Source organism: Myotis yumanensis, unplaced genomic scaffold (genome assembly GCF_028538775.1).
Source record: "Myotis yumanensis isolate MYYU_CA2020_CCGP unplaced genomic scaffold, mMyoYum1.0.hap1 SCAF_1, whole genome shotgun sequence".
Lineage (NCBI taxonomy): Eukaryota > Metazoa > Chordata > Mammalia > Chiroptera > Vespertilionidae > Myotis > Myotis yumanensis.
In genome coordinates this window covers 74142251-74162799 of record NW_027223752.1, presented here as the reverse complement: position 1 = coordinate 74162799, position 20549 = coordinate 74142251, and the positions used below count along the sequence as shown (strand labels likewise).

Genomic DNA, 20549 nt, shown 5'->3' with positions numbered 1-20549 from the left:
CGACTGAATAAGCAGGCTGCATGGGGCGACCAGGCCGGCAGGGGGGTTAGTGAGGGATGACCAAACGACTGAATAAGCAGGCTGTGTGGGGCGACCAGGCCGGCAGGGGGCGGGGGCATGAGGGGTGACCAGGCTAGCAAGAGGGGGCAGTTGGAGGCAACCAGGCCGGCAGGGGGGGGCAGTTAGGGGCGACCAGTCCAGCAGAGGGGAGCAGTTGGGGGTGACCACGCCGGCAGGGGGGCCAGTAAGAGGTGACCAGGCTGGCAGGGGGGTAGTTAGGGGCGACCAGGCCAGCGGGGGGGGGGTGCAGTTGGGGGTGACCAGGCTGGCAGGGGGGGCAGTAAAGGGTGACCAGGCCGGCTCGGGGGGGCAGTTAGGAGCAACCAGGCCAGCAGGGAGGGGGCAGTTGGGGGCAACCTGGCTGGCAGCGGGGAGCTGTTAGGGGCGACCAGGCCGGCAGGAGGGGCAGTTAGGGGCGATCAGGCTGGGAGGGGCAGGCAGTTAGGGGCAACCAGGCAGGTAGGCAGGTGAGCGATTAGGAGCCAGTGGTCCAGGATTGTGAAAGGGATGTCCGACTGCCAGTTTAGGCCTGATCCTGGAGAGGGTGCAGGCTGGGCTGAGGGAAACACCCCCCATGCACAAATTTTGTGCACTGGGCCTCTAGTCTACAAAAGCTCAGTGACCGAACAGCAGAACGACCAGAACAACTGGTCAACCAGTTGCTATGATGTGCACTGACCACCGGGGGTCATATGCTCACCACTCAACTGATTCCCACAGGCCACGCCCCCCCACCAGTGCATGAATCTGTGCACTAGACCACTAGTAAAATTATAAAAGAAATGGTTTAGGTTAAAATGATCTTATAGGTCAGTGATGGCGAACCTTTTGAGCTCAGCGTGTCAGCATTTTGAAAAACCCTAACTTAATTCTGGTGCCGTGTCACATATAGAAATTTTTTGATATTTGCAACCATAGTAAAACAAAGACTTATATTTTTGATATTTATTTTATATATGTAAATGCCATTTAACAAAGAAAAATCAACCAAAAAACTGAGTTCGCGTGTCACCTCTGACAACGTGTGTCATAGGTTTGCCATCACTGTCATAGGTCTTTTTCAACTTTAACTTTTTAAATTTAAAATTTGCATCTGTTTTGTCACTACTTCCTTTTTTCTTATTCCTTTAACCAGTATAATTATTAGACTTAGCTCTATTTGACTTTATTATATGTAATGTTTCTCTTAAAATTGGTTGATAATTTTACTAAAAGATGTTAAAATATAGGGAAAAAGCCAAATGTTAATTATATAGAGCACAAATCACTAAACCATTTCTATAACAGAGCATATAGTAGAAATTTTAGGCTTTGCTGGCCATGCTATCTCTGTCACAGTGACTCGATTCTGCCATTGCAGTGTGAAAGCAGCCAGAGACAGTCTGTAAATGGATACTTTTCTCAGATGTACTCTAATAAAACTTTATTTACAAAAATAGGCAGTAGGCTGTGAGAATGAATATGAGGTTTTTGTTAATTTTTAACCTTTTATGTCTTTCTTTCTAGGTATAAGGGACCACTGTTAGAAGAGCAAGCCCTTACCAAGGCAGCTGAGGGTGGACTATCTTCACCTGAATTTTCAGAGCTCTGTGTTTGGTTAGGCTCTCAAATAAAATCATTATGCAACTTGGAAGAAAGTATCACTTCAGCTGGTATTGCCATTGTGTTTTATTTACTTTTTTGTTTAATAGTAAAATGAAATGATAGCTTATGATTTACAGTTTTATCTAAAATGTACTAGAAAAAGAAAAATCTATACAAAGAAAAATCATTGATATTAAGAACTTCAATATATTGTATTAAATGCTATATTAATCCAAAATTCATTCTTAAAATTTGTATAAGATTATAAACAATTTCTATTTTTCTGCTGTCTTAACCTTAGTATTTTTAAGAAAAAGTAGACTCTGAATTTGGTTATTTAAGAAGTTTAATATTTGAATGCTGCTTATTTTGGATTAAGGTGGTTTTTTTTTTTTTTTTAAGTACATGTAATCCCTAATTTAAGTTGTATTACAAAGCCTATAATTCAGGACATGGATTCACATAGGAATGATCTTATAAAATATTCCTGTACTTGTTCATAAAGTTTAATGCATTGCTGTCTTGGTAACTGGAGTCATTGTGGGTCTTTGGTAGAATTTCAGATGGTGTAATAAAATGAAAAAATAAATTATTGGGCATTTGCTAGGGGACAAAATAGACTTTGCTTTTGAAGCTGTCTTTAAGTTATTTTTTTCTTGCCATATCTAATAGAATTCCCTCGAAACTAAGTAAGATAAGCTAAATTCAAAATACATGACACAGGCTCCCATATAATTAGGTTATGAAAGAAAGATAAGCAGTGAGGCTTAATTAGATGACTGCATTTATGATCTGAATCCGTAGAAATATCATTAGCTCTGAAGCCAGTTAATAATTAATAGCCATAATAATGTTTTTAATATTTTTATTACTCATACAAAAATATTCCCATTTTATCTGATTTATGGAACATATATTGGAAAATGCTAATCAAATTTAAATATAAAAATATTTATAATCTCATAATTACATATTTATATTCTTAAATTGATACTTATGTTTCTGAATTTAAGTGTGACTTTCTAAATGTAGAAATTATTTGGTTACCTTTACCTAAGCTTTGGGGTCACACATGTAAGGATTTAATGTCAAAAGGAAAATTTAGAATTGAATGTGAACTTGTAGATTTTATAGTATCAGATTATATGGTAAATATTCAGTAAATGTTTTGTGATTTTTCTTTTTTAAAGGGAGAGATGATCTAGAAAGCTTCCAGCTTGAGATAAGTGGTTTTTTAAAAGAAATGGCATGTCCATATTCTGTACTCATATCAGGAGATATTAAAGAGCGTTTAAAAAAGAAGGATGACTGCTTGAAACTTCTATGTAAGTTCTTTCTTTGAACATTTAAATGCATGTATTTGATCCTTGTTTTAAATTTTTAAGTCAAAATTTATGAAATTTTACTAATGAAGAATTAGATATCTTATATAATTAAAAGGTTTTAATATTTAACTTAAAATATGAAGATGACTCGGATATTTATATAAAGGTAGTATAAATTCTAATAAATTCTACTAGTGTAAGATTTCTAACACAAGATTTATTTGACCGGTTTGTGATTTATGTAGTATTTTAATAATTTTTTCCTTCACTTAATGAATCTCCTAGCATTTGTGACTAGGTGGCTAAAGTTGGTCATTTCTAAAGTTCTATCCTATCCTAATAAAAGACAAACATGCAAATTGACCGTACTTTCGCTATGCCTTAAGCCACGCCCACCAGCCAATCAGAGCGACTATATGCAAATTAACCCAACCAAGATGGCGGCCGGCAGCCACAGAGCTGGAGTGAGCAGGAGGCTTGCTTGCTCCAATGATGGAGGAAGCCAAGTTTCCCGCCTGCCGCGGCCTGGCTCTGAGCTCCACTGAAAGCAGCAAAGTTATAATTATAGAAGGTAAACAAACCCCAGATACCTGCTTTCAGCCAGCCGTGGCCACGGAGCTGGAGCGAGCAGGAGTGGGTTGCCCCTGGCGATGGAGGAAGCCAAGCTTTCTGAAGGCCCCTGCTAAAGGCAACAAAGTTTCAATTATAGAAGGTAAATCCCAGAATAAAAAAAACAAAAGAAGAAAAGGAGAGGCTGAGAGCTTATGTCGCCAGGGGGCTTGACCAGCCTGAAAATGGCCCTCAGCCCCTCACCCAGACTGGCCAGACACCCCAGTGGGGACCCCCCACCCTAAAGGGGATGTGGCCAGCCTGAAAACAGCCATCAGCCCCTCACCCAGGCTGGCCAAACCTCCATGGGGTGAGGGTCCCCACTGGGGTGGACATCCTCCAAGGGGTCCCACACTGCAAGAGGGCATAGGCCGGGCTGAGGGACCCCCTGAGTGCATAAATTTTTGTGAACTGGGCCTGTAGTTTAATCATGAAATTCTTTGAAACTAAGCTACTATGCAGATTATTAGATCTTGCTTTAGTGATAGTCTTTGAGTGATAGTGGTAGATTCAGAAATATATGTTGATCATTTACTATTGTACCAGAAACTACTCTAGGCATTAGGAGTATATCAATTTTAAAAAAATTGCACCCTTGGACCACAAGAGTTCTAGTGAGTGTGGCCTGTTTTTCATTCTTTAAAATTTGTATTTATTGATTTAGAGAAAGAATAAGAGGGAGAGGGGAGAGAGAGAGACATTGATTTATTGTTCTACTTACTTACACATTCTTTGGTTAATTCTTGTATGTGCCTTGACTGGGGATTGAACCCACAGCCTTGGAATATCAGCATGATGCTCTAATCCAGTGGTTCTCAACCTGTGGGTCACGACCCCTTTGGCAGTCGAACAACCCTTTCACAGGGGTCGCCTAAGACCATCCTGCATATCAGATATTTACATTACGATTCATAACAGTAGCAACATTACAATTATGAAGTAGCAATGAAAACAATTTTATGGTTGGGTCACAACATGAGGAACTGTATTTAAAGGGCCAGAAGGTTGAGAACCACTGCTAATCAATTGAGCTTCCTGGCCTGGGCACGTGTGGCCTATTTTCATCAGGGGTTAATTTGGAGTAAAATTATCCTATATCCAAACAACTACCATTAATAAAAATCCATTTATTTGCACTGGGTCCCTTCAAAACTTTTTTTAATTTTATGCTCTTTTGAAAGTTCTGCAAACAATAACCATTTGAAAGAATTTTTCTAACATCTGTTATTAAAGATTTCTATTGTTTTAGGTTGTGCCATTTATAAAACGATCCATGTGATGATATATTCCTTGTAGGCTCCAGTGTTAGTAATGTTTGTTGCACTAGAGCAGGAATTGTGTGTGTTTAACTAGTGATGATGCTAGAAGTGTTGACATTTGAATTACCTTGTGTGTTGGGTGGAATAAATATTATGTCTTCCCCCTCATTTCTTATACTATTTTCCCATCTTCCTTCCATTCAGTGTGAGTCACTGACGTAATGTATTATTGTTATTAATGGGGGGGGGGGGGGTCATAGTATCCCTTAGGTATATTGGAATAGAAAGGAAGCTAAGAAGCATGGCCTAGAGCAGTGGTCAGCAAACTCATTAGTCATTAGAGCCAAATATCAATAGTACAACGATTGAAATTTCTTTTGAGAGCCAAATTTTTTAAACTTAAACTATATAGTTAGGTACATTGTTATTAACTTAATTAGGGTACTCCTGAGCTGGCCTTTGCTAAAAACGTCCTCAATCTGATTGAGGTATGTTCGCTGAGGTCAACCCCTTCCAACTCTCCCATCCACACTAGTCTTATAGCCATTCTCACTCAACTCGTGCATGAATCGCGCGCACCTCCCCCTCGCTGCGTATCCCGCGGCCCACCTGCGCTGCGTCAGACGGACACCCCCCACTTCTTCTAATGCCACTTCTTCAAAATAGACTCGCCCAGGCCAAAAACCGACTTCTACGCATGGGCCATGAAGTTTCAATCGCACTGTACGTGTGCGCATGCACATGGTATTTTGTGGAAGAGCCACACTCAAGGGGCCAAAGAGCCGCATGTGGCTCGCGAGCCGCGGTTTGCCGACCAGTGGCCTAGAGGAACTTGCATGTTCTTTATGCCAGTCAGTGAGAACTATGGAATTCATCATGTTTCCCTTTTTGCCTTAACTGTGAAGAAGCTCAGCAATAGGCTTCTTCAATAGGTAAGATAGGCTTCTGGTGCAAGTAAAGTAAAGAGGAGATAGAGGAGAAGTTGGTATAGCTTTTCTGATTATGAAAATACATGCTTGGGGGTGGGGTAAGTTGGAGAGTTAGTGTTAAAGGGGTACAGAGTTTTAGCTGGGGAAGATGAAAAAGTTCTGGAGAAGGATGTGGTGAGGGTTGCACAACAGTGTGAATGTACTTAATGCCATTGTACACTTAAAAATAGAATGGTAAATTTTATGTTATGAAGTTATATATTAAGAAATTGCATGCTTATCATAGAAATCTTACAGAGTAGATAAACTTGTAAAGAACAAAATCATTTATAATCTTACTTCTCAGAGAGAATTGTGAATTACCTTTTGGCATATTTTCTTTTCCTTCTCTCTTTCCTTTGTCCACCACATTTAAATAAGATTGAGATCTTGTTACAGATATAGTTCCTTCTCCTCTTCCTCTTCAATTAATATATTGTGAGCATTTCCCCATCACTTAATATTTAAAAAATATTTAAATTGGCTACATAACATTCTATGCTATGGACATAACATTTATTTAATAGGTTTCAAATTTGGGTGTTTTATTTTTTTCTATTTTACATTAATTTATTTATAATTTTAGATTACTTTTACTTAGATTATGAACTTTTTTTTGTTAATCCTCCCCTGAGGATATTTTTCCACTGATTTTTAGAGAGAGTGGAAGGAAGGGGGAGAGACAGACAATGAGAAAGAATTATTGATGTAAGAGAGACACATTGATTGGTTGCCTCCCGCACATGCCCCCACCCAGGCTGGGAATCGAGCCTGCAATCACTGTATGTTCCCTTGACTTGAATCGAACCATCAACCCTTCAGTGTGAGGGCTGACGCTCTGTCCACTGAACCAAACGGGCTAGGGCTAGATTGTGAACATTTAAAAAAAAGATCTCTGGTCTAGGTATATATTGCCATATTTTGCTCCAGAAAGGTTATACCAATTTTACCAGCATCTATTCCATTTTTATCTTTGGTTTGACTGTGTTGAAACATATATAAGAACCTTCTTCATTTTCTTGGAAGTGTGTGCAACATGTATTAAATAAAAAGGGCCGAATTCCTTACTATGTGGAGAACTTTTATAAATCAAGAAGAAAAAAATCTGGAAAAATATATAATGTACATAAGACAAAGGCATTCTATAGAAAAACTTTTTAAAATCACTTTTAAACATGAAAAGATGCACAGTATCCCTCAAAGTGAAAGTTTTATAAAAAAACAAAATGATAGGATATCATTTTTTTTTTTTCACTTATTGAGTTAGCAAATACCTCCCCCCCCAAAAATGTTTTTAAGTCATAATAAAGTTTGGGGGACTAAGCATTCTTATATACTATAGGCATTAGAGTGTGGTGGGAGAATAACTGGTACTACCTCTGGAAGGGTTTATTAATACCATTGAAATTCACCTGCCGTTTGGCTTGGCAATTTTATGATTAGGCATATATATTTATTTCCCCAAGTGTACAAAGATATATGAAAAGGATGTTCACTATGGCATTGTTTGTAGTGGTTAAGTAGCAATGGTACATCTTTGCAGTGATACACATCTTTGCAATGATACCGTTTTATAGACGTAAGAATGAGAACAGATCAAATGTGCTGATGTGGAATGGTCTCTAAGTTATATTGGTAAATAAAAATTGAGTATACAGAACATTTGTAGTATGTCTTGTAGAAAAAAAGTGCATAGGTGGTAGATACATATATTAAATATACATACACATATATGCCTAAAAAGATAGCCAAGAAACTAATGATGATTTCCTCAGGGAAAGGGGAATCTGAGGATCTGTGGTAGGAAGAAGACTTTTACTGTATTGTTTACTATCTGCATGGATTAGCATTTTAAATACTAGACTGAACTCTTGTTTGTACTGTTATATAGAGCATGCTTCCATAGAACAAGGTGGACTTCAGCCAAGGTTCTATACAGAATATAAATTTTTGAAGAACTGGTGATTTGTTTTATGAAATTTTGAAATCAGAGAGACCTTGGCATATCCTCATAAGCAAAGTTTGATACTTATTGGTCTTAACTTTTTGTGGGCTCTTTAGACTGTCTGATGTGTAGATTGCATGGAGAAGTCTTTAAATCAGTGTCTCTCAATTTTGTCTGCCCATGAAAATCACCTTAGGTGTAAAACAAACCACACAGATGTCCTATTCCTACTTCAGATCTGGTTCAGAATCTCTGAGGATGGGATCCTGGCACTTACTAGTATACTTTTAAAGTTTCTCAGATACTTCTTCTGCTTAGCTGAAGTTAAAATTACTGTACGTATTAAATTATGGTGTGTGTGTGTGTATATGTAACTTTAAACAAATAAAAACAAGCAGAACCCTAATATTTTAACAACTGGTGAAAGTTAATTTAAAATAAGACTATAACCATCTAAGATTTTGAGTAATTTTCTTAAATATGTCTGTTGAAAGACTTAAATGAAATGGTGACAGTAAAGGGGTGGTCTATCCTGAAGGCAAATAATCAAGTATACTCTATCTGCTTGTAGATTAGTTAGAGCTATACGTTCTCCCGTGGCTTGAGCAGTCTTTGTATATGAAAGAGAGAATATATTATCAGAATATTACACATTTTTATACATTCTTAAATTATTGATTTACTGGTGTGTCTCTCCTACTGCACTTTAAACTATGGGTAGGCACAGTCTTTTTGTTTGTTTGTTTTCTTCCACTTTATTATTTTGTGTGATAAGAATACAGCATAAGATCTATCCTCTTAGCAAATTTTTAAGTATTTAAAAATTACAGTACAGTGCTGTTAACTATAGCCACAATGCGATGAAGTAGTGGATCTCTAGGACTTATGTTATATAATCTGATCACTGTGTATCCAACTTGGCTTATGGGGACTTATGCCAACGTCCCTCTGATTTTAAAAGTTCATTAAAACAGATCACTAGTTCTTAAAAAATTTATATTTCACTAATAACTCTCTGTTTCACCGTCCCCCTGGCAACCATCATTCTACTTTCTGTATTATGAGTCTGACTGTTTTAGGTTTCTCGTCACAGTGACATGTAGTATTTGTGCTCCTGTGTCTGGCTTTTTTCACTTTGTACAATGGCCTCCAGGTTCATCTATGTTGTTACAAATGGCTGAATTTCCTTTTTTTAATGGCTGAATAATATTCCTTTGTATGTATATGCCACATTTTCTTTATCCATTCATCTGTCAAAGAACACAGGTTGTTTATTATCTATATCTTGGTTATTGTGAACATGGAAATGCATATCTCTTTTAGATCCTGACTTCAGTTCCTTTGGATATATGCCCAGAAATGGGATTTTTAAGGAGTTTGGAAATGGGATTTTTAATGTTACATTTTAACATTATTTGTTTTTCCTTTTTCTTATAGTATTTTTAAGTACAGAGCTTCAAGCTTTACAGATATTACAGAACAAGAAACGTAAAAATTCTCAATTAGATAAAAACAGTGAAATTTATCAGGAAGTTCAAGCTATCTGTGATACCCTTGGTGTTCCCAACTCAGCAACTTCTGACATTCCACTTATGTTAAACCAAGTGGAGTCAAAGGTATTGTATTTGTTTTATTTTTCTTTCCCCAAAATTTAACTAATTGCTAACATGTAAATGTTGTATTAAAATGTGCTGCCGAAACCGGTTTGGCTCAGTGGATAGAGCGTCGGCCTGCGGACTGAAAGGTCCCAGGTTCAATTCCGGTCAAGGGCATGTACCTGGGTTGCGGGCACATCCCCCGTGGGAGATGTGCAGGAGGCAGCTGATCGATGTTTCTCTCTCATTGATGTTTCTAACTCTCTATCTCTCTCCCTTCCTCTCTGTAGAAAATTAATAAAATATATTTTAAAAAAATGTAAATATTGCCTTTTAAGTATAAGATACACATTCCATTTCACGAGAGTTTATCTTCATGAAAACTAAACTTTGGATTTGGAGTTAATATGTTTGTGACCTAATCTGCCTCAGGCTTTTGAGAGTTGCATGATAGAAATCACTTTGCAAATTTAAGGATCCCTTTCCTAAACAAGGTTGAAATACACCATAGTGAAACAAGTAGAGTTATCCTATAAGGTCAAAGGCAAATTAAATTTTTTTAGTGGATATTGTTAATAGAATTGCAATGTAGTTCTCGTTGGCAGCACAATTTTTGGTGGATAAGTATTTAGTGTTTGTTGTAGAGTGAATGAATGAGTATTCTAATGGAGTGAAAACAACCACAAACTACCTACTTCAAGCTTTTTGAATTATTTTCAATTATTAAACTACCCTTTTTCTTAGTCGAGCCATATGTTAGCGAGAATTCTACTCTCACAGACCAAATTCTGACCTAATTTCTAGGTTTTATAGGAGCCTCGTAAGGGGATGATATAGGGTTCATTTTAAAGGATAAGAAAATTCTCACCTTAAGAATAGGTATTAACACTCCATGTTTAGACATACTGCTTTAAACTAAAACCTTAAGTAAAGTATTTTTTTTGCATTGATTTTTTTATGAACTGAAAAATAAAAAATATTTGCCTTAATGAATGTGAGAAAATTTTAGTATTAAGATGAAAGCAGTATTAGAAACTCTTTTGGGGGGCAGAGGTAGAACTTGCAAACCATGTGCTCCTACCGGGATCTAACTTGTGACCTCTTGGTTCCTGGGTCAACGCTCAACCACTGAGCCACACCAGCTGGGCACAGCTAAAAGAATTAATAAGTAAATCCCAGCTAACAAGTTACTCTTCAGAGTTTCTTTTCCCCTCATTTCCTCTGGATTAGGAATGATCTGGTATTGGCTAAAATGTTTGGGGACTGTTTCACAATGAAACAGATTTCTGGGCTCTTTCTAAAGGCTTTTTCCTTTCCTTTTATGGGTTCCAGTTGGTATTAATAATTTCCCCAAACCTCTTTTCCCTACTTAAGGCAGGCTATAATGCCTGTGTTCAAATGCTGACAGGTTAATTATAAGGTAGTTGTTACTGGAGTCATTGTGGCTAAATATTTACTTAAAAGGACTTCCTTTTCCATTCAGTACCTATCAAAAGGAAATATTTCCATATTTTTTTCTTTTATGTGTTTGCAAAAATAATGAATTTTGTATGTGGTGACTATAAGTTAGTGAGCTTGGTCTCCTATGGTGTCCTGCTGAACAATGAAACCAGAATACTTTTAATTGGAATGTGTACATAGTACTTAACTGAGAAAAACCAATGTGCTCGTCAATGCTATTCTTTTAGAGCATTTACCAGAATGTAAGAGAGTGCCATCTTAAGAAGAAACTCCAAAATTGTTTTACATAAAATATACAATTCTTATTATAAAACTTGTAACTACTGTAGTTGTCTATGTACATAATTTCTTATTCTGAAAAAGATGTGTTATAGCTTGAATTAATATAGCTAATGCTCTTTGAAAAAGATATTCTGGCTTTAGCTGGTTTGGCTCAGTGGATAGAACATCGGCCTGCTGACCGAAGGGGCCCAGGTTCGATTCTGGTCAAGGGCACATGCCCAGGTTGGCTCAATCTCCAGTAGGGGGCGTTCAGGAGGCAGCCAATCAATGATTCTCTCTCATCATTGATGTTTCTATCTCTCTCCTCATTTCCTCTCTGAAATCAATAAAAATATGTTAAGAAAGAGAAAAAGATATTCTGCTTTGTAGTGATATTCTTTCCTAGTATGTAAAGGTATATTTTATTTTGTTTATTTGTTTTTGTTTTTGTTAATTCTCACCCGAGGATATTTTCCTTGATTTTTAGGGAGAGTTGACGAGAGAGGGAAAGTCAGAGAGAAATATTGATGTGAGAGAAACACATCGATTGGTTGCCTCCTGCAAGAGCCTCCACCAGGGCCCAGGCTCGGGAGGAGCCTGCAACGAAGGTATATGCCCTTAACTGAAATCGAACCCAGGACTCCTGGTCTGCAGGCTGACACTCTATCCACTGAGCCAAACTGGCTAGGGCTAAAGGTATATTTTAGTTATTTCACTTTAACATTTTATTTATTCTATAGCATTAAAGAATAAGATTGTTTTAAATTAAAGAATATACATTTTGACAATCTATTTTATTTATTTACTTTTAGGTGAAAGATATTCTCGCAAAAGTCCAGAAAAATCATGTGGGAAAACCACTGTTGAAAATGGACTTAAATCTGGAACAGACAGTAAGTCCCCATCACCTATCTTTTATTAGTTGTATGTAATTCACCTAGTGAATATGACTTAATTTTATAAATAAGCATTTAGATTTTACAGTGTGTAGTGTGCATCTATTATTTTGGAGAATTAAAATGAATTGATATCTAGAATAACTAGGGGCCCAGTGCATGAATTTGTGCACCTCAAAAGGAACTGTGGGCCATGAGGCTGCAGTGGGCACATGGGTGGGTCTCAGCCCATCCTCTGCGCCCCTTCCCGGCCCCTCCCACCACAGCCCCAGTCCCGTCTGCCGACAGCCCCGCTCCCTCCGGCCCTGCTCGCACCCGCTGATGGCATGGAGTGATTGGGGCCAGCGCCAGCAGTGGGTACAAGCAGGGCCAGCGCTGTCAGCAGGTGTGAGTGGCGGCTGCCGCCCTGATTGCCCCTCAGGAGCAGGGGGAAGTGGAGAAGCCCTGAGGGCTCCGAGCAATTGGGCTGGTGCGGGGCGCCAGCAGTAGGTGTAAGAGGTGGCTCTGGTGCCAGCAGCGGATGCAAGCAGGGCTGGTGCCGGCAGCAGGTGCTAGTGCCCGGCGGCATCATGGCACGCAGGAGCAAAGAATTTTCAGTAACCATCAGAGGCTTGCTCTAATGACAGTGACCAGTGCCCCACCTTGGTTTGGTGCCCCCACTCACCTGCTCCACTATCCCGCCGCAGCAGTTGCCTGCCATGTTCTGTGCTCTCCCACTTGCTGCTGATGCCCGCCATGTTCTGTGCGCCCCCCTTGGTGGTCAGTGCATGTCATAGCGACCGGTACTTTGGTTGTTCCACCATTTGCATATCCTAATATTTGCATATTAGGGTTTTATATGTAGAGATAAGTCCAAATACTTCTTCAATCAGATTATTACTTTTAAAAATATCTGGCCAAGAGTTTTTATAGTGCCCACGATGTTAGTATAATTGTGATATAAAAAGGATAATAGTTCAAAACCCGCAAGATGGGACGTTATTGGTATTTTCTTTCCTTATTGGTCCCCACTACTTAACAAGATGTTTTACTTAAATTAACACATTTGATCGAAGATGAGGTAAATTCGCCAATTGTAAAATTTAATTTATATGTTTACTATCTTCTGAATATTACAAATGTTCTATCAAATACTCTTTATTATTTGTATAATTTAATGAAAAGTCTCATGGGATCAGAAAATGGCCCTCAAGTACAGTATCTTTTGAATCAGTAGGAAGTATTGACCACAATTTTAAAACTTCTTTTCTTTGCAAAATGAAAGAGTCTAAAATTTATGATATTTGTTTTCAAATTCTTTAGAAACAACTGGAAAGAATCAATGATGCTCTTTCCTGTGAATATGAGTGCCGTCGGCGGATGTTGATGAAGCGATTGGATGTAACAGTGCAGTCCTTTGGATGGTCTGATAGAGCAAAGGTAAGGCTGTTTTCCCATTTGTGTCCTGTAGGTGGTACTCTGTGACAGCTCTTCAGACTCCCTTGTCTGTTAATATGTAACTGAGCCACATTTGCACTTTTTCACTGTATCTGAAACACATACCCAAGCCAACTACTGGTCTTATATAATGATCCTGGCCTTGTGTAAATCCCTGTTTGCAGTTATGTAAGTTTCTATCCAAATGTTTCATATTTATTTTAAACTCATAGCTGTTTTGATTTATGCAAGGATTGCATTAAGGAAGGCATCAGATGAAACAGTGAGATAGGTATAGTGAGCTACTGATTAAGAAAGCAGGATATAAGAATAGATACAGGTAGTATGGATGCCTGAACAAGTCTTCTTAAAAGTATCTTAAGGCTGTGGAGTATGGTCCAGTTAAAGAGAGGGTTGGAGAATGGAGGCATCCACAAGTAGAATCTGCAGGTAGATTTCTAGAGAGCTGTTTGTCATCACTGCCATTGTATGCCTTAAACCTGTACCCAGGCTTTATTTAGGATTCCCTGCCCTACATTGCAACATACTCTGGAAACTCTCCAAACAGTAAGCTGGGAATCATTTGCTTCCCTTGTTTCAGGGTTCAGGGTCTTGTGCTCCTTGATGATGCCCAGTGTCTGAAAAATGACTGGTTCACGTGGGTTGTCAGTTTTAAAGTTGCTTCAGGTTGCAAGGTTAATCTGCGCATGTTACTCTTCATATTAACTGGGCATTTCTTCTGCCCATGTTGTGTTAGCTGGGGTCATTTATGCAGCTTCAGCTGATGCCTGGACAGCTGGAACATCCAAGATGCTTGTCTCACATGTCTAGGTTCTGCTCTCTGCTGGGGTGCTTCGGTTGTCTTCTTGGCTTTGATGTGGTCTCTCCATGTGGTGTCTTGTATCAGTTTCCTATGGCTGTAGAAACATATTACCACAAACTTAGTTGCTTATATAATACTAGAGGCCCGGTGCACGAAATTCATGTACTGGGGGATGGGGTTCCCTCAGCCAAGCCTGCCCCTCAGTCTGGGAGCCCTCAGTGGATGTCCTACTGATGCCCACAGTCTGGCAGCAGAGGCTCGGTGCAGGCGTCGTGTGTGTGTTTGTGTGTGTGTGTGTGTGTGTGTGTGTGTGTGTCTCTGCTGGGGACCTGCCCCCAGCCACACCTTGGAGGCGCCTCTCTCTGTTGATATCTCAGGCTCCTGGCCTCCACTGCATGTTGTACTCTCCCTTGAGCTGTGGCCAGGGTGGGGCGCCCTTTCCTGCTGTGGGATCGCCAGGGCGACCCAGGGACAGGCGCACAGGGGGGCTGGCTAGAGGCCGCCCTATCCTGCTGTGGGATCGCATCGGCCATCACATGGGCAAGTAGGTGCACACGGGGGCTGGCTGCAGGCCCCCCTTTCCTGCTCCGTGATCGCCACTGTGATCCCAAAGGCAGGCACACACAGGAGCTGGCTGCAGGCCGCCCTTTCCTGCTCAGGATCGCAGTGGTGACCCAGGGGCAGGGGCACACGGGGGCTGGCTGCAGGCCCCCCTTTCCTGCTCCATGATCGCCACTGTGATCCCATGGGCAGGCGCACATGGTGGCTGGCTAGAGGCCACCCTTTCCTGCTCCGTGATCCCCGGGATGAGCCAGGGGCAGGCGCACATGGGGGCTGGCTAGAGGCCGCTAGTTCCTGTTCCGGGATCGCAGCGGTGACCCAGGGGCAGTCGCACACAGGGGCTGGCTGCAGGCCGCCCTTTCCTGCTCTGTGCTCGCCTTGGCAACCCAGGGGCAGGCGCACATGGGGACTGGCTAGAGGCCAGCCTTTCCTGCTCCGTGATCTCTGCGGCGACCCAGGGGCAGGCGCACATGGGGGCTGGCTAGAGGCCAGCCTTTCCTGCTCCGTGATCCCCAGGATGACCCAGGGGCAGGCGCACAGGGGGGCTGGCTAGAGGCCGCCCTTTCCTGCTCCGTGATCTCCGTGGCGACCCAGGGGCAGGTGCACAGAGGGCCTGGCTAGAGGCCAGCCTTTCCTGCTCCGTGATCCCCGCGGCAACCCAGGGGCAGGCGCACATGGGGGCTGACTGCAGGCCCCCTTTCCTGCTGTGGGATCCATCAGCAATCCCATGGGCAGGCAGGTGCACAGAGGGGCTGGCTACAGGCCGCCCTTTTCTGCTGTGGGATCTCCGGTTGCTCATTCCTGGCAGGGGCGGCCCAAGAAGAGGCTGGCGCCCGCCTCTTCCCTGCCCCGCTCTGGCTTCTCCGATCACCGGCAGGGGGGTGGGCAAAGGCAGCCGGTTCTCCGATCCAGGGCCAGGGGCAGTGCCTCCCGGCTCTTGCCTGCCGCCTGTGTTTCCAATCACTGTCCATCCCCTATGGCCTCCCATCATTGCACCTATGTATGGAAATTAACCGCCATCTTTGTTAGCAGTTAATTTGCATATCGCCCTGATTAGCCAATGGGAAGGGAAGCGAAGTTACGGTTAATTACCATGTTTGTCTATTATTAGATAGGACTAGAGGCCCGGTGCCCGGAATTCCTGCACTTGCAGTGGGGAGGGGTCCCTCAGCCCAGCCTACGCCCTCTCACAATCCGGGAGCCCTCAGGGAATGTCCAATTGACAGCTAATGCCCACAGAGAGCGGGCCTAAGCCGACAGTCAGACATCCTTAGGGCTGCCACGGAGGCGGGAGAGGCTTCTGCCATTGCTGCTGCACTAGCCAACTGTGAGCCCGGTTTCTGGCTGAGCGGTGTTCCCCCTGTGGGAGCACACTACCACCAGGGGGCAGCTCCTGCGTTGAGCATCTGCCCCTTGGTGATCAGTGTGCATCGTAGCGACTGGTCGATTTGCATATTGGCCCTTTATTATATAGGATAGGGGCCCAGTGCATGAATTCGTGCACCTTGAAGGGATCTGTGGGCCACGAGGCTGCAGTGGGCACAGTGGGCAGTTCTCAGCCCATCTTCCATGCCCCCACCCAGACCCTCCCGCTGCAGCCCCTGGTCCTGTCTGCTGGCAGGACAGGGCCAGTGCCGGGCGCTGGCAGCAGGTGCAAGCGGCGGCTCTGGCACCGGCAGCGGGTGCTAGTGGGACCAGCGCTGGCAGAAGGTGTGAGTACCTGGCGGGACTGTGGCGCATGGGAGCAAAGAATTTTCAGAAGCACCAGAGGCTCTCCCCAATGACAGCGACCGGCACCCCCACTCACCTACTCCACCATCCCACTTGCTGCCAATACCTGCCATGTTCTGCGCACACCCCCGGTGGTCAGCGCACGTCATAGGGACTGGTTGTTCGGTTCTTCCACTGTTCGGTCTATTTGCATATTAGGGTTCTATATATATAGATACATTTATTCTCTTACTGTTCTAAAGATCACAATCCTAAGTGAAGATAATTGGCAGAGTTGCATTCTTTCCAGATGCTTCAGAAGAGAATCTGTTTTCTTGTTTTCCCTAGCTTCCAATGCCACCTGCATACCTTGGCTCTTGACCTTATCCTCCATCTTCAAAACCTGTTGTGTAGGAAAATTTGACCTTTTTCTCTCTACTTTCATTGTCACTTCACCTGCCCCTGTCCCTGACACTCCTGTCTCTCTTAGAAGAATCCTTGTGATTACACTGGGCCCATCCAGATAAGCCAGGATAATCCTTCCATCTCAAGACCCTTAACTTAATCACATCTGCACCTGCAAGGTAACATATTCACAAGTTTCAGGGATTAGGATGTGGACATCTTTGTGGGGCCATTATTCAATTTACCAGTTGTCTAATCTTCCTTCTAATTGGATTTTATTTTTTCTTGCACTGTATTTTACTATCATGTGCTGTTGCTTTTTTCTTTTTCTTTTATACTTATATACATATATATCTATATACATACTAGAGGCCTGATGCATGAAATTTGTACAAGGGGCTCCGCTCCCACTGCCATAGTGGCTGCCTCTGCATCGGCCCCCGCTGCCACAACTTCATCTGGGAGGTCATTATGCTTTTATTATTATAGATATATACATATATATATTTATATAAATATATATGTTTTTATGATGAGAGAGAATTTTGCACACCCTCTACTGGGGATAAAGCCCACAACCTGGGTATGTGCCCTGATCTGGAATTGAACTGTCACCTCCTGGTTCTTAGGTCGCTCCTCAACCACTGAGCAACACTGGCTGGGCTCTGTCATCATTTTTTAATTTCCAGAAATTCTTTTTGATTCTTGAATTTTTCTTTCTTGTTTTATGGATATGCTAACATTTTAAAATATGTTTTTATTGATTTTTAGAGAGGGAGTAAGTAAGGGGGAGAGAGAAATAGAAACATTGATGAGAGAGAAACATTGACCAGCTGCCTCCTGCACTTTCCCTACTGGGGATCAAGCCCACAATTGGGGCATGGGCCCTTACTGGGAATTGAACACTGACCTCTTAGTTCATGGGTCGATGCTCAACCATTGAGCCACACCGGCTGGGTGATAATGCTGTCTTCTGAATGAGGATGAAAAGTGTCAAAAGGGAAACCTCATATTTTTTTGCCTCAAATTATTTTTGTTTCCTGCAGGGTAATTTTTTATTGGTTTTTCTCTCTTGTGGTGGCTTTCTTCTAATGCACGATGGTTACTGGTTGTTCTTTTTAAAGAGCACGATACAGAAGAATTGATGGGGAACTCCAGTCATTGATTGGAATTGTTGTCATGAGGCTTTGGAACTGGCTATTCTGCTGTGTGAATTCCTAATGTCAACTTGTAGAGATCTTTTCTCAGTTGCTGCTCTTTTTATCAAGAAGGGAAGCCTCATTTTTTCTCTATTTTTTTCCCCTTTGGCCAGGGGAGGAAGAGTGGCAGTGTGGCACTAGAGGCTAGAGCAGCGGTTCTCAACCTGTGGGTGCGACCCTTTTGGCGGTCGAACAACCCTTTCACAGGGGTCGCCTAAGACCGTCCTGCATAGCAGATATTTACATTACGATTCATATCAGTAGCAACATTACAGTTATGAAGTAGCAACGAAAATAATTTTATGGTTGGGTCACAACATGAGGAACTGTAAAGGGCCAGAAGGTTGAGAACCACTGGGCTAGAGGAATAGACTGTTCTACAAATAATCCCTACTTTTGGCTCCATATTTCATTTTCTGAGATGTTGGTTCCCTTCTTACCTGTATCTCTCCTTTCCTTTCTCTTTATTGTTGTATGCCTTTTTATAACCTAGAGTGGTCAGTCTGATTCATTTACTTAGAAATACTCCCTCCTATAGTGTGCATAGGAAATACTTCCTCTTTCCAAATACCTGGCAGACAGGTGTAGAAAATTGAAGAGTGATTAGAACAGGGTTGCTGGTGAAATGAAAACTATTATTAATTCAGGGAACATTTTTTAGCATAATAATAGAATAGCTATGAGTCAGAGTTGAAGACGGTCATTTATGTATTTCTTTCAATAAACATTTGTTCAGCATCTCATGTGTCAAGCACTATGATGCACCTGGTTCTGGATGAGCATGTCAGTACCCTATGTGATTATGTGTAGAACATTTTTAGAAGATTTCTGTATTTGTAATACATAATCAGCTTCTCAGATGGTTAAAGCCTATTTCTCTTCTGCATGCACACCAGGATAGACTACACAGATGTGTGTGTGTGTCCATGTCATTGAAGGGACTGTTGTACACAAGAAGCCCAGCTGCTTCAAAAGTACCTAAGAAGTAGATGACATGATTGCTGACATCAAGAAATGCAGTAGAGTTTAGATGTATGAGAGATATTGGTTTTACTGACCTCTGGAAACTTAATGGAAGTTGTTTACATGTTTTATCTTCGGTTTAACCTAATAGACTTTTAATGAGAAAAGGAATTTAGGAATATAAGGACAGTTGTGAAAAGTAGTGCATTAAAAGTGTCTTAACATCGTAAGTTAGAGGATGTTTTCAGTGTTGGCCTTAAGGTTACAGAGAAATCCCAAACAGATTAGTTTTTTTTTTTTTAATCTTTATTGTTCAGATTATTACATTTGTTCCTCTTTTTTCCCCCCATAACTCCCCTCCTTCCAGCTCCCACCCCACCCTCCACCCTCACTCCCCACCCACTGTGTTCATCCATAGGTGCATGATTTTAGTCCAGTCACTTCCCGCATCTCCCACACCCCTTTTCCCCCCAAGAATAGTCAGTCTATTCCCTTTCTATGTCCCTGATTCTATTATAATCACCAGTTCATTCTGTACATCAGGTTATTTATTCACTTGATTCTTAGATTCATTTGTTGATAGATGCATGTTTGTTGTTCATAATTTGTATCTTTACCTTTTTCTTCTTCCTCTTCTTAAAGGATACCTTTCAGCATTTCATATAATACTGGTTTGGCGGTGATGAACTCCTTTAGCTTTTCCTTATCTGTGAAGCTCTTTATCTGACCTTCAATTCTGAATGATAGCTTTGCGGGATAAAGTAATCTTGGTTGTAGGTTCTTGGTATTCAGCACTTTGAATATTTCTTGCCATTCCCTTCTGGCCTGCAAAGTTTCTGTTGAGAAATCAGCTGACAGTCGTATGGGTATTCCCTTGTAGGTAACGGAGTTTCTTCCTCTTGCTGCTTTTAAGATTTTCTCTTTGTCTTTTGCCCTTGGCATTTTAATGATGATGTGTCTTGGTGTGGTCCTCTTTGGATTCCTTTTGTTTGGGGTTCTCTGCGCTTCTTGGACCTGTAAGTCCATTTCTTTCACCAGATGGGGGAAGTTTTCTGCCATTATTTCTTGAAATAGGTTTTCAATATCTTGCTGTCTCTCATCTTCTGGCACTCCAATAATTCTGATATTAGTCCGCTTAAAGCTGTCCCAGAGGCTCCTTACACTATCTTCGTATTTTCGGATTCTTTTTTCATTTTGCTTTTCCAATTGGGTGTTTTTTGTCGAATCTTTGGTTTGATTCTTGTGCTCCTCTGGTCTGCTATTGGGTATAATATTCTTTATTTCAGTCCGTGTATGCTTACTTTCTAATTTCTTTATCGTAGCATCGAGGGTCTCATTAGTTTTCGTGAGGCTCTGCACAAATTTATGGCAAGCCCTCAAAATTGCGATTCTTAGCTCCATATCCTCCATTTCTGTCATGTTTTTTTGTCTCCGCATCTTTTATGCTTTCTTGGTGTACCCCCTTGTGGTCTCTGTGCGCAGTCTTGTTCTAGCCAAGCCTTAATTGTT

The 20549-nt window shown here is 41.5% G+C and overlaps 1 protein-coding gene across 1 annotated transcript in view; it reads left to right on the top strand.

The window, feature by feature from the left end:
* FAM98B (family with sequence similarity 98 member B) overlaps positions 1-20549 on the top strand; it is a 45350-nt gene that overhangs the window by 8566 nt on the left and 16235 nt on the right. Inside the window, exons 2-6 of the mRNA XM_070425286.1 lie at positions 1567-1712; positions 2835-2969; positions 9188-9366; positions 11880-11960; positions 13266-13382. Coding sequence (XP_070281387.1) covers positions 1567-1712; positions 2835-2969; positions 9188-9366; positions 11880-11960; positions 13266-13382 — 658 coding nt within the window. The remainder of the gene's footprint in view (positions 1-1566; positions 1713-2834; positions 2970-9187; positions 9367-11879; positions 11961-13265; positions 13383-20549) is intronic.